At 34.5% G+C, this 13,854-nt stretch overlaps 1 protein-coding gene across 1 annotated transcript in view; it reads left to right on the top strand.

The window, feature by feature from the left end:
• sotv (exostosin glycosyltransferase sotv) overlaps nt 1-12,100 on the top strand; it is a 159,711-nt gene extending 147,611 nt beyond the window's left edge. The window contains exon 12 of the mRNA XM_090405934.1: nt 11,413-12,100. Within this exon, the coding sequence (XP_090262060.1) occupies nt 11,413-11,763 (351 nt within the window). The 3' untranslated portion in view covers nt 11,764-12,100. The remainder of the gene's footprint in view (nt 1-11,412) is intronic.
• Nucleotides 12,101-13,854: the final 1,754 nt, after the last annotated feature.

Below are 13,854 nucleotides of genomic sequence, written 5' to 3'. Positions count from 1 at the left end.
TGATTGAGCTACTTTTTTTACAAAAAAATTAAGTGAAGATGTTTGAATAGTGCTTGAGTTTTTCATCTTGACATGCAATTTGCGATAGCTGGCAATCGCTTTATCAAGATTTCAGTGGACTTTGAAGCATCATTTCATATCAGGATCAGCATCAAACAAAATTTCCTTAGTATACTCAATGTGATTAAAAACTAGCCCAAGTTCTTTTGCATTTAACTTCTTAGTCATAACATTCTCTTCTTGTTTGCACTCCTTATCTTGTTCTTCTGCATATGCACACTGTTCTTCTAGTTGAAAGTGATCATTCTCGATTAACTGTTCTGAATGGGAATTGAGCTAGTTTTTCACATATATCACATTATCCAGTTCATTAAATCCAGGTTCTTTTCCAATTGTGCTGATTTCTTGAATAATGTTAGATCTTGGATTTCGCACATGATAAACTAACATAGGCTTGAGTTTAAAGTTGCCTCCTAACAAAAGCATAAGCCGATCTTTAGATACTTTGTATCCTGGTTGAAATGCTTTGGTTTTAGCTAGGAAAGTTTTTGTTGGCATACACTTCCAAAAGAGACTAATTTCATTGATGTTGAATATTTGCAGATTGTCATAATCACCCTCCTGAATTATGTTTTGCAGTTCTTCAGGAAACTTGGCTGCAGAATCTTTATCAGCAGTAGCAGATTCCCCAGTTATTCTTATGCTATGCAGGCCAGTTTGATTTTTAAAACGGTCAAACCATCCCAAACTCGCAGTAAAGCTTTCACATTCCTCTTGAAATTTGGTCTCTTTCACTGAGGTAAAAATATTGAGAGCTTTTGCCTGAATATTCCCTGTACTAAGGTCTGTACTAAGGTATTTTTTTTGGCTATAATTCTCAATCCAGAGTGATAGAAGACACTCCATCTCGATAATTAAATGGCTTCTATTTCTGGTGATCTGCATGCTTAAAGAAGTGGTAGCAATTTTTTCTTGTTTTTTTTTTCTTTGCTCTTTTTTAATATAGTCCAAACTGTAGACTCGCTGTATTACAGGTATCACACAATCATTATGTTACTAGCACCACTTTCATGTCTCTTAATGATTTCGAGCTTTTCCGCTCACTGCAGATTGGCAACAAAAAATTTTGCGTAATTAAAAAAAATCACGTTAACTGATTAATCACTCTCTTAAAGTGGGAAGTAGTATCATTTCACTCAATCTCGCCAACTGATTATAGCACATATCGAATTCATGCTAAGCGAGGTTTTCCTTTATCTCTTTGGAGAAAAATATATTGAACATTACAAAATACTTTGTCACAATTTTATTGATATGCAGAAGGCCTTCGATTCAGTATGGCATGAGGCATTGGGAAGATTACTGAACCAGTATGGAATAGATAGTAAAGTAGCATGCCCGATTAAATGTTAATAGAAAATAATGACAACTATAGCAGGCAATTCGACAAAAAAGAGGTGTGCATCAAGGCTGTATACTTTTGGAAATGCTTTTTAACCTATATTTGGAATATAATATAAATTTGTTTCTTTTCGTTTCTATATAGTTATAATATAAATTCGTTCCTGGTCGTTTCTTTGCATTCCTTTAAAGGAATGCAGAGAAATGACCAGAGCTTCTGACCTAATGTCCAATCCTCGCCTTCTCGTGGTGCCCCACCCTGTTAGGTATCTACCTTGATACTGAATGAACAAGGATGGACTGGCAATTTGGGATTTAGCCAACCAAGTTGTTTTCTTATTGGCTTAAACCACAAATAAAATGATGGTACAACATGACAAAATTTCATGCCAGCTGGGATGTCGCCCAGTTAAACGAGGCCTCCTCCATTGTTTTTGCCAGGGAACTAGGGCGAACAACAAAAAGTCACCTACTGGAACAAATTCTGAAACACACCCCAACTCAACTTCACCAGAGTTCAAGTTCAGTACAATCAACATAATAATCCTGAATGGCAAAGAAATGGAGCTGGCTGAGGAATTGGATAAGTACCAGATTGATCTAATAGGGGTGACTGAAATACATTCCCCAGTGAATGCTGGGGAATATATTCCCATAAGCTCTCTGGTCAACTTACCTTACAAAACTTTCATATTTTCTACATTGAGCTTTGAAATAATGCTGGGTCTTATTATTCACTTGACTTATATAAAATAACTACATATTTTCAGTGAACACCCTAACCAGTTATATCCCAGTATTGTGTTTACACTTTCCCTTCAAATCAAGGCAAGTTAAAAGTTTGGTCGACAGCTGGTATTGCTGTTTTCTTCTCACTCTTAACACTGAAATCATAAGTTTTAGTTGTAATTGTGGCTGTTCTCTGTAAGTGCTTCTGTGACATATATAAGACTCATATTTACTTAATTGAGAGAAAACATCAGAAAGAATTAAACCAGTGTTTAACTAAAATTGCAACATTAACTAAAATGGTGCAATTTTAGTTAATGTTTAATAACTAAAATTGCAACACTCCCTTCCCACCCACACACAAGCAACACAAAATAAAGTGAAATTTAGTACACATGTCTAGTCCTAACTAGGTATGGTGCTCTCTGTGAGTGCCATGGTTGTATCATGAGATTAATGTTTTCCCATATTTTGAGAAAGTTAACACATCCATATTTATTTATTTATAAATTTATTTTTAAGGGCAGCTGCAGATACTAAAAAAAAGTCTCACTTCTGAACATATTGGAATGAAGCATAGTGGTCACCCTCCTGAATATATGGTTTACCACAAATTTGATAATCCACTTTGACTTATCATAAATGCTATGGATTCATCATGCTTCTTATAGATTTTCCAAATAGTTAGCTGATTCAGCTCTTCTTACATTACAAATTCCACATGTTGTAAAGCTTCCATTGAAAATTTACTTGTTAATAATTCTGATATGTTGGTTAGCTTTGACAGAGTGCTTCTCGAATGTGATCTTAGCACTTAGAAATGTTTTTTCCTCCTCATATCACAGGTCTCTTCTCCTTTGCCATTCATTCTTTTTATAATAAATTTAGTTTAATCCTTTATCCAAGTGTAAGCAAACAAAGTTTGCACCTGAAGTGGACTGAGGCAACTCCTGGTAAAGGTGGACCAAGCTCTCGTCACTCCTTGTCTTAGTACCTCCCATAATGCAAAGCACATCTCCTTGCAGACATGTATAATGCTATGCATTAAGGGAAGGGCCACCCAGACCAGTATCGACCTTTATTGAGGTCTCATCAATGGGAGCCAGACCCAGAGGTGGTCACCACCTCTGGGTCTGGAGGGTCTTGGGCCAGTTTCATACAGAGATTGAATAAATTGAGTTTCTGGGTGAAACTCAACCTCTGTATGAGACTGGCTAACTCACCTTTCATTGAAAGAGACCAGATAAAGGTTCCTCACTTTATGGACAGGCATCAAATCCAGGTCTGACCAAAGGGCTTTGACTGAGCTATGGAAGCTCTATGGAATAATATCTTCCTCTCTGTTTCTGGTAAGTATAGAGTTTCTTGTTTCTACAATTTGGCCTATCATGGACAGACTGGAAGATCAGCCACCATCCATATATAAGAACATAAAAAATACATCTATATTCATGACTGCAGTTGTGGTGAGGTCTAGTAGATCATACAGAATCGAATAGAAAAAACCACCATGCTCCATCGCAGCAAGTTTAAAAGTGAAAGAGATTTTTTAGAATCTGCAGCTGCCCTTTTCAAAACCAACCTAAGTTAAGTAAAGGCAGGCATGTGTATTTAACTTCTCAAATTAGGGGAATGTTAATTCTAATGGATTCCGTGTTGCAAACTATTCTTTTGTATGGCACCCAGATGGTGCTCCCCACCTAGTTAGGACTCTAGACTCGTCTCTACTACGATTCAAACTTTATTTTGTGTTGCTGTGTGTGTGTGATTACAATTTTATATTGTACTCCCTGATATCTTTGTGATTGAGATGAATTATTGGAGAAATTAAATATTCTTTGTGCTATTTTCATTCCATTAAGATTTTTGTGAATTCTGCCCAGTGCTAAATTTAGTCAATAACAACAATGCCCTAGAAAGATCTGAACTCAAATCCCATCTAAGATATGAAGAACTTCAAACACTTTTCAGCTGAAGGTGAATTTGTCTGTCTCATACAGAGGTACCAGTTTTTCATCCCATAAAACAGACTAACTGGAAAATAGAAATAGCAGATTATATAGATAAGATTAACCGCTCTGTTTCGATGTGAGTTTTATATGAAGCCAAAGTCCATAGTTGTGGTAGGTCACTGAGCTGAACATGTTGAGGTTAAGTTAATATAAGTTTCTGATCAACCTTTGAAAAGTCCAGAAATTATTTTATTTTATTATTATTATTATTTTGTTCCCAAGAAGCTGCAATAATTGTGTACTTTGAATGAATCAACAATCAACAGGGGTTAAGTTTGTATTGACATATTGTATTGTTCATATTGACAGTTCTGAAATATTCAAATTGAAAAGCATGCAAAATTGTGGCCAAGGGAATGGGATTTGTGGTTTTTTTAAAGGCAACATCAAATGAAACAAAATTTACCATACTTAAAATTTAATTTTCTGAGTATCAGGGTTATAAGACATTTGTTTCAATTTGATGGTCCAATGATATAATTCATTTTTATGTTTTAGAAAAATGGCAGCAAAATCTTTCAAAAGCTATAGATTTTGTAAATACAAGAATCTTACATTAACACAGACTACTTTTAGGTATTATTTCTGGGAAAATTCCCAGAAAATTGCAATTTTTGCTATGTAGCCCTTGAAGATCAAACTTCCTGTCTACTAAAACTTCAAGATCCCCAGTCTGATCAGCAAATTCCCATTTGCTAGAAAAAACTGAGCTATCAAATGATATGACATTGAATTTAAAGCAATTTTTACATGCTCATGATCTGTCACATTGTTGGTTACCCTACCTATTTTTGCATCATCAGCACAGCTATATGTAAAGATTTAACAACAATGGACCTAAGACTTATCTCTGTTGTACACCACTGATCACCTTAAATCTTGTAAGTTTACATCCCCTATATACCAATTTTTGATATGTCATTCAGCCATCCTCTTATCCACACTAATATTTTATAATCCAGTCCCAGATTCTCCAGTTTATGCAACATTCTTCCATGCTCTATCCTCTCAAAAGCCTTGTCCAAAGCAAAGTGTAAATATATCGTGGTGTATCCATTCTCGTTGTCTACTGAACGGTGTTAAATTTATGGTTTATTTTTGCAGCATTGTAACTTTACTGCGATTAATTAAATCTTGTTGTCTGCTGTGCCATTATAAAATATACATTTTATTTTATCTTATTCAAAACTTATTCTCAAAATTTTACTTTACTTTAACTCAATCTTAACTCTGAGCTCTTAATACATTGCTTGATTTAATTCATAAATTTCAATCCTCTCTTTCCCTTTTTGTCGCAAGGCTGCAAATATTATTGTTCACGTGTGCAAAAACCTTCAGATCTAATAAATTGCCTCTGGCTGGAGCCAATCTCTTTGTCTGAACAACTACTGGCGTTTTTCTAAATTAAAGTTTGGAAATTTATTTGATTTCTAGCTGCACCACCAAAATTTTTGGATAGGAGATGAATATCCTTCCAAAGAAAAACGCTCGGTAAAACACGGAACCTTTCTCTCTTACTTAATACTAAATCTAGTAACGTAAAACTTCTATACTACAGTCGTGGTTATTCAACTCTAGGACACAGAGATTCGAATTTTATGAGCAGTGCATTGGTAAATAGGAATCAGGCAAATTTTTTAAACAAGAAAACAATTTATTCATAATCAAAGAAAATACAAAAGGGTTAATACTAAATTTACAAGTTAATTCTCCGGCTCTATACTTCAATAGCAACTCATCTCATGATTACAAAAATAATTAAACCTCTTAGGTGAGCAATCCTTGTAAAACAATGTGTCTATGATATTTCTTTAGTTAACACTTAATCACACACAGAGCAATTCTTTCATTCTAAACAAAAGCAGACTTAGCTAATACCAACAATATTAAGCACATATTTCACCTTAAATTATGCTAAGTCTTCTCTCATACAACTGAACAAGATAACTCAAAGATTAGTTTAATGCCTATAGTCCTCAATTATTATTACAAAGAAAACTTCAGACAAATCACCGTCACAATTCTGTCTCTAGTAAAAACAGCATAAATAACCTTGCTTTGAAATGGTAGTCTAGTCCACTTTCATAGATTCTTGAATTCTCTTTCCTCTGATATTTTCCGATCTTGGCTACGCACACGGGAACTTTTTCTGGGATTTGTGAGATCTCTTCTTACTATTACGGACGTCAGGAACTTGGCGGCATGAAAATCCGGTAATAACCTTCTTCAAACAACTCAAATTAGTTGTCTCTCACTTCTGACATCTATCGGCTGGAATGCAGGACACCGACCTTGAATCAGGGCAGCCTTCCTGAACCTAGATCCAAAACAGAACGAAGACGAACTTATTCTGCCACACACACACATCGAATCTGCTCCTCCTTCTGTGTGACCTTCTGCCTGAAGACAATTAGCAAAACACCATTGCGACTCTGTAACCTCTGACCTCTGTTGCCATAACTGCCATAACTTACATCCTAACTGCATAACTCGCCTCACCGTAACCCTCTCATGGCTGCGTCGGCTTAACCACTCTTCGTTGTCCTGTCATAACTTACTTTTATCTTCATCTTTTGACCTTGGGTTCTGCTATGTTTTTAATCCCTTGGGGATGTCATGGGTCTGCACCCACCACCTGTTTCCATCATTGCATTAAGGCGGGAAACCCCCGTACATATTTGACCTTCGTGATTGTAATAGCCTAGGTCATAAGTTAATAAGATAATCCATCTGGAAATATCTTTGTCTGGAACTTTCTTTTGACACAAATCATTTCACATTTAACTTTCTTTGTTCGTTTACAAAATTTCTGTGGTTATGCTATTTAACAATTCACAAAAATTTATTTCTATATTACTAAACATAACAAATTTTGCTGATTAATCACAAGTATGTTGAATAGAATTTCATTTTCCAGTAAAATCGGTATACAAGGTATTTTTGTATAAAAATCCCTCTCTACATGATTTTACAATGGTAACATTATTATAAAATGTGAGCAAGTGACTCAAATATGACCTTTCATTAGTAAGCTCATGCTGTTCATTGCAAAGTATGTATTCTTTGTCAACCCATTTATTATTATTATTATTATTTGACACCTCCAGGGAGTCCAAAGACTCATCAGGGGAGGGCACCTGCTCTACAACTCTGTCTCAACCACTCAATCCACCAACTGACCGCAACTACATCAACGCCATCTACCGCCACTAGTATTTCCACAGACAACACAAACATCCATGCCCATGGCAGGATTCGAACCCACAGCCTTTATGTATGCCATTTATGTATTTATGTATACGATTTCTTACCAAATTTTTCATCACCAGTCCACAGATATTGACAGGTCAATAGTTAGACACATCAATTTTTGCATCACCTTTCACAATGGGATTTGCATACATTCTTTCCACTTCTGTGCAATCTTCACTATTCTGAGACTCAAATTTTATAGCCTGGTCAAAGGAGCAGCCAGTTCAGCTGAACACTCTTTTAGCATCTGGAGTGATGTCCTATTAGCCACTGTTGCCAAATATTTATTCAGTTTGTGCAACAGCTCTAGTTGTTGCACAAACTGAATGAGTGTCCATTTTACAAAATGGGCACTCATTAGTTGAACATTTTTTTCTGCATCTGTCACCTGCATGCCATCTGCATTCAGTTATTCCGCATGATTACAAAAGTTATTCTTTTGTACTCATTCTTTCTTGCAGCATAACAACAGAATTCTTTTGTTGTCCTTAGCTTCCAGTGCTAGTTTCTTTTCATACCCAGACTTAGTGTTCTGTACAAGAGTTGCGAACTTTCTGGCCTATTCCTTATTTTTATAACTGACATCATCCCTATGCATGAGGTATTACTTTAACATTGTTTTATTCTTAAGAATCTCTTATTTAATAAGATTGTGCATCCATTTCACTTCTACCTTATTTATTCTTCAAACTCAAGAGACATTCTGATATTACATCGTTTAAGTATTTTTTAAATGTTTCCCATGCACTGGCATTTTCCTCAGTTGGTCATAATTTCCTGCTTTTGTAGCTCAGCATATAACGTTTTCTGAATGAAACATCCATAAACTTGGGAAGTCAGTGCTGTATGATCACTGTCACCAACTAGAGGCTGAACAGTCATGCTTTTACTGACCCCCCCCCCATCCCCTAGACATTATAATCAGAACCAACACTCTTTGACTTAGAGTACCTTCTGTGTGCTGCTTGAGGAAGTTGTCTCATAATAGCCACTTCCCAATTCCATACTGCATGATCACTGTCATCAACCAAAGGCTGAACAGTCACATCTTTGACTGATCCTCCCTCCCTTCCTCGATACTATAATCAGAACACACACTCTTTGACCTCAGATTCCTTCTGTTAGTGCAGCTTGAGGAAGTTTTCTCACAACAGTTCAATAAATTTGGTTTCATTCTTTGCTTGAGATTTCACTGCTATCCAGTCAGTGGTTTCAGATAATTAGTCACCCATGATGATTGCTTGTTTTGCACCCATCATATTTATTCATAATGCATTTCATCGTCACTAGTAACAGATCCATTAGGTCTGTAGCAGCACTCCACTGAGTATTTGATTTTCTTAGACTCCACCTCACAGGTAGCCTCAAACCCACTGCCACATGGAAACTTGTTACTAGTATTGCATCATAGCTCTCTACATAACTGGACTCAAATCATCAAATTTCATTATCAGTGCACTCCCTCCTCTCCTATCCTGTCTATCCTTCCTAAAAGTACTGTGCCCTTTATATTTGATACCAGTTAGTATATCTGGCTTTGATAGTTGTCTAACTACTGCTTACAATCTGGGATCCCCCAACGTATCACCAAGGCAACACAGTTTACTTCTTTATTTCTGATACTCCTGGCATTTATACAGACATAAGTTTTCTACATGCATTTTTGTTTACTCACTTCTTGATCCAGTTGGAAAACTTGAAGATTTCTATTTTTAGCTAATGCTTTACTTATGCAGACATGCTTGCACATGCTATATAAGTCCAAATCAGAAAAATGCACAATCATTATTTCTTCATAATTGTTTCCATGATAATACACATTCCTGTCATTATTACGTAACATGGTTGCTCTTATGCACATATTTTTCTTATTCCTCCCATCATCTAGTTTTTCTGACTCTGTATTAGGTCCCATACCAATTAATTTCTGCAGACTCCTGATACCAAACATATTCAAGCATAGACCTCTCCTATTCGCTAGACTCCCTCCATTCATCAAAAGACTTGCATCCATTCTTTCTTCCACAGTTTGTGCATCAAATTGTTTATCATAATTCTTTATTCATTTCTGTTGTACCTAGGTGATGTACTAATAGTTTTTATTTTCTCACTCGTCACTCTTGCTTCTAACAGTCATTTCATATCCTCCCTCATACTGAACTTATCGCTAGTTAAATCATTTTAACCTACTAGAACTACCATCTCTTACTTTTCTGTTTTGTTTTTCAGTTGTGTTTATCATATTTTTGATTTTTGCCTTGAGAAAACTTGAAATTTGCCTTGAGAAATTCTTAAGAATCTCTTGCTTAATAATCCCATTTTAACTTCTCCCTTATTTATTCTTCAAACTTATTCAGAGACACATTCTGATGTCATAATGTGACATCAGAATGTGTGTGTGTGTCTTAAGTTTCAGTTACATACCTTGAGTTACGTACCTGATTTATATTATGCAATATCTTGCCTGATTCCATGCTTTGTTGTATCTCATTTTGCTGCTTAATTTTCTTGTCCTCCCTATGCTAGGTTTGACATAGGTTAAACACCTCTTGACGTTTTGTAATTCCCATGTCTGTAAAATAATCTGTTTTAATTTTGCAATTTACGGTTAATTGATTTTCAGTAACCTGAAAGTGGGGCAAGCTTTCTTTTTTCTCAACTTCATTGTCATTATATGATTTCAATTTTCTTGCTGCTAGATTCTTGTGCAATTTTAGCACCATTACTACACTATTTATTATTGCAATATCTCAAAAAAATTAATACATCACATACTCTAAAAACAAACATCACCATATACTATTATTATTATACAGGCACCTCCATGGAGTCCGAAGACTCATCGTGGGAGACCCAACGTATCATACCTTTCCTTGAATCCATTCACAACTCTCCAAGCAAAAAAATCTAGTCCTCTTTATTCAACTTTGAGGGATGATCCCTTGTTCTGGTCTCTCTAGCCAAGTGCTGAAACATTTTCAACTGCATCAATCCTATAAAATCCTTTAAGCAACTTAAATGTTTCTATCATAACCCCTCTTTTTTTTCTCCTATCAACCAACTTCTGCAATCCACAATCTATTATAGGGAACATTCACAGACCACTCATCATCTTGGTTACTCATCTCTGAATCCTCTCCACTGCTTTCTCATCCCCAAGAAACCGAGGGGACCAGACTTAAGCACACTAATCTAGATGTGGGCATATCAGGTCTTATAAAGAGGAATAACAACTTATCTCTGCTTGTTAATGTGTTCTTCAATAGCCAAGTAATCTTATGGACTACTTTAACAATAAATATAATTTTCTAAAAAATGAGAAAGATAAAAATCGCCTATTTTACCTATATTCAGTCCTTATTTTTAAGCCTTAGTCATTAGCAATATATATGCTATTCATAGACTTACCATAAAATTTTTTTATCAAACTGGGATATTTTTGAGAGTTTGCTCAAAACAGAAAGTAATGCCTTCTATGCTGAGTACTTATGATTCAAAAGGCTAAATAACACAGTGGTTAACAAAAAACAACATTTCATAGTAATAATGTTTAATTACTCTTAACTGAACATGACTTATTATTAAAAAGTTATTAATATTTATCACTAGCGCGAACTGTCTTTAAAAATTCTTTGTTATTTTTAATTGCGTCGAAAAATTCACTACAATTTAGTTCACTATTAAGTTTGCAGTGCAATAGAGCTTTTATGTTGATTCAGCCATTCTACCTCTTTTAAACCATATGTTATTCATTATTGAGAATAACCTTTCAACAGGTGAAGATGTGTCTGGCAGGCTGAAAATGTATTCTATAATTTGGACAACATTGGGCAATGAAATGTTCTTTTCTTTGAAATGACTGAATAGTTGTATCCATTTTTCTTCGCAACTTGTATTTTTCAAAATGTCATAGTTTGCCAACTCCCTAACTCCCTCTAGATTAATCTGTTATCATAATCTGTAATTAATTTATTCTGAATTTGTGTATGTGATATATTCATATTTCCTTATTTTTCAGTATTATAGCTACCTGTATACCACCTCCATGCCTGGTGATATCAAATTATGGGTAGATGATCACATGAACTGTGAAGATATTGCTATGAACTTTTTGGTTGCAAATGTTACGGGAAAGGCTCCTATTAAGGTAACACCTCGTAAAAAATTTAAGTGCCCTGAATGCACTAATGTTGAAATGTTATCAGCTGATGTTCTGCATATGGCAGAAAGATCCGAATGTATTAATCGTTTTGCAGAAATATATGGAGTAATGCCTTTAAAAATGGTTGAATTCCGTGCAGATCCAGTTTTGTATAAAGATAATTTTCCTGAGAAACTGAAAAGATTTAACAATATTGGTAGTTTATAAGTCTTTTTTTATAGCATCTCAGACTGGAAACTTCATTTTGAAAATTTTGAATAAATATTTTGTCCTTTTCATAAGTTTATACTTTAATGCAGAATTGCATTTCATAGAATTTTTTTTTTAACATTATTAACAAATGGAATGCAATATTTTAGGCTTAGATTTTTGGCTGTTTGAAATTGATTTATGTCCAATATTGTAACTGAAATTTAATATTAACATCGCAATTCAATAAAAGAGGTACGTTTATATAACAATGTTGTTATAGCTACACAAAAGCTGTTTAAGACTTGTACTATGTTGAATATACAGAAGAATTAATTAAATTGACTTAAACATGTGTGTCATTTGATATATATAATGGTATAAATGTGGACCTTGCACATGTGAGAATAACATCATTCGCTATTCTGACTTGTCTCTGTAATCAATGTCATAAGGTAATGTTGATTGTTTCAATTTATGAAGTCAAACAAGATGCATCTAACACACATAATGAAATGGAAAAATACTAACATTAAATATAACAGTGTGGTTGGCTAAGTCATGCAGTTCCTGAAAACTAAATCAATCCTGTTGATTACTCTATTTTACGAGGATATATCATCTGATTCCACCTAGCATTATTCAAATCCCATCTAGGATGCAATGAACCATTATAAGCACTTTTCATCCAATGGTGGCATTTCTTCTTATAATTTAAACTTTGGTTTTACATCCCACAGAAAAAGCGAACCAGTCAAAAAAAACACACAGTTAACAGACATAATACATTTCCCTCGTAATCTTAACTTCTTCGGCCATAATCCCAACCAAATTTTTATTTTTCCAAGTTGCAAAATGTATATCAAGGGACTATAATCTCTATGATACCATAAATATTCTCCAAAAGACATAAATAGCTCGTTGATTTTTGAACGTAGTTCTCAAGTTTTATTTACAAATCCTGTTTAGTTTTTTAGATGTATTTTTAATGAAAGGTAAGGAAATAATCTCTATCAGTCTTTTTTTGTTATTCTTTTTCTGCTTATAGCATTGGGCAGTTCTTTTTTAATGGAATTGCTGCTATGACTGATTTTTTTTTTTAAATATATAGAGCTTATCCAAGAATCTTAATTTGTTGTTTAGAATGCTGTCAGTAATCATTTCATCAGGAAAGAAAATCAAAATTGGCTTTGTTACCAACATTTTCACAATAGCAAAATTTTGGAGGAAGATGGTGGTAGGATTGTTTGCATATAACTTGACTTGTGGCTTTATTGGCTCTTCTGCATCTTATTCTCCCTCCTTTCTCTTAAAGCATACAGCTGTCATTTTGACAAATATTGCCAATTTATTGATTTTTTTTCTTTTTTTTTTTGTTACTAGTTTATAGTATATTAGTAAGTAATGATGGAAAAAATAATTTAATGAAAATAGCCTCTATGGAAAATCTTTGTGTGTCTTGCTACACTACTTATCTCTGTGATTTGTCTAGATATAGGTTAAAATATATATATATTCATATCACTATAAGCTGTAAAGCTAATAATAAACAAGTATGATTTTAATGGGAACTTCCTTACCTCAGAAACACATCTGAAAAATAGAGGAGATATATAAACTTGAAAAAAAAAATTCCACTTTGTTATGCCATTAAAGTGATAAATATATATTCATGTTAGTGTTAAGAGGAGAAAACATGCATCTAGGGATAATAACCAACTAAATTTATTTCGCTATTAAATTGTTAGGCCAGCAGGAAGGCAAACACAAGTATGCATGTAAAACAGTGGGATCCTACAGTTCTAATGGGATCTTGCTGAAGGTCTTAAAATGGTCTTCAAGTTTTTTGGTAATGTTGTGGTAGCTAAATTTGTTTAGATTTGGAGAATGTTTTAGTGCTGTGGCAGATTCCAGAAATACTTTCTCAGATTGATGTCTGCTTCTGTATAAAAGGAAGGCCCCCCCCCCTCTATTGGATCTGGTGATCTGCACCCATGAATCATGAGAAAAGTCCTTATAATGGTTTCTTGCTTTCTTAACTGGATTAAAACTCATTCTTTCTAGCCAGAGAATCTTAATTGTTCATTTACAATGCCATTACTGTACAAA

This window comes from Typopeltis vanoorti, chromosome 16, assembly GCF_054136105.1.
Source record: "Typopeltis vanoorti isolate ZY-2024b chromosome 16, IOZ_Tvanoo_1.0, whole genome shotgun sequence".
In the NCBI taxonomy this organism is placed as follows: Eukaryota; Metazoa; Arthropoda; class Arachnida; order Uropygi; family Thelyphonidae; genus Typopeltis; species Typopeltis vanoorti.
The sequence above is the reverse complement of the archived record's forward strand: the minus strand, read 5'-3'. Positions and strand labels throughout refer to the sequence as shown.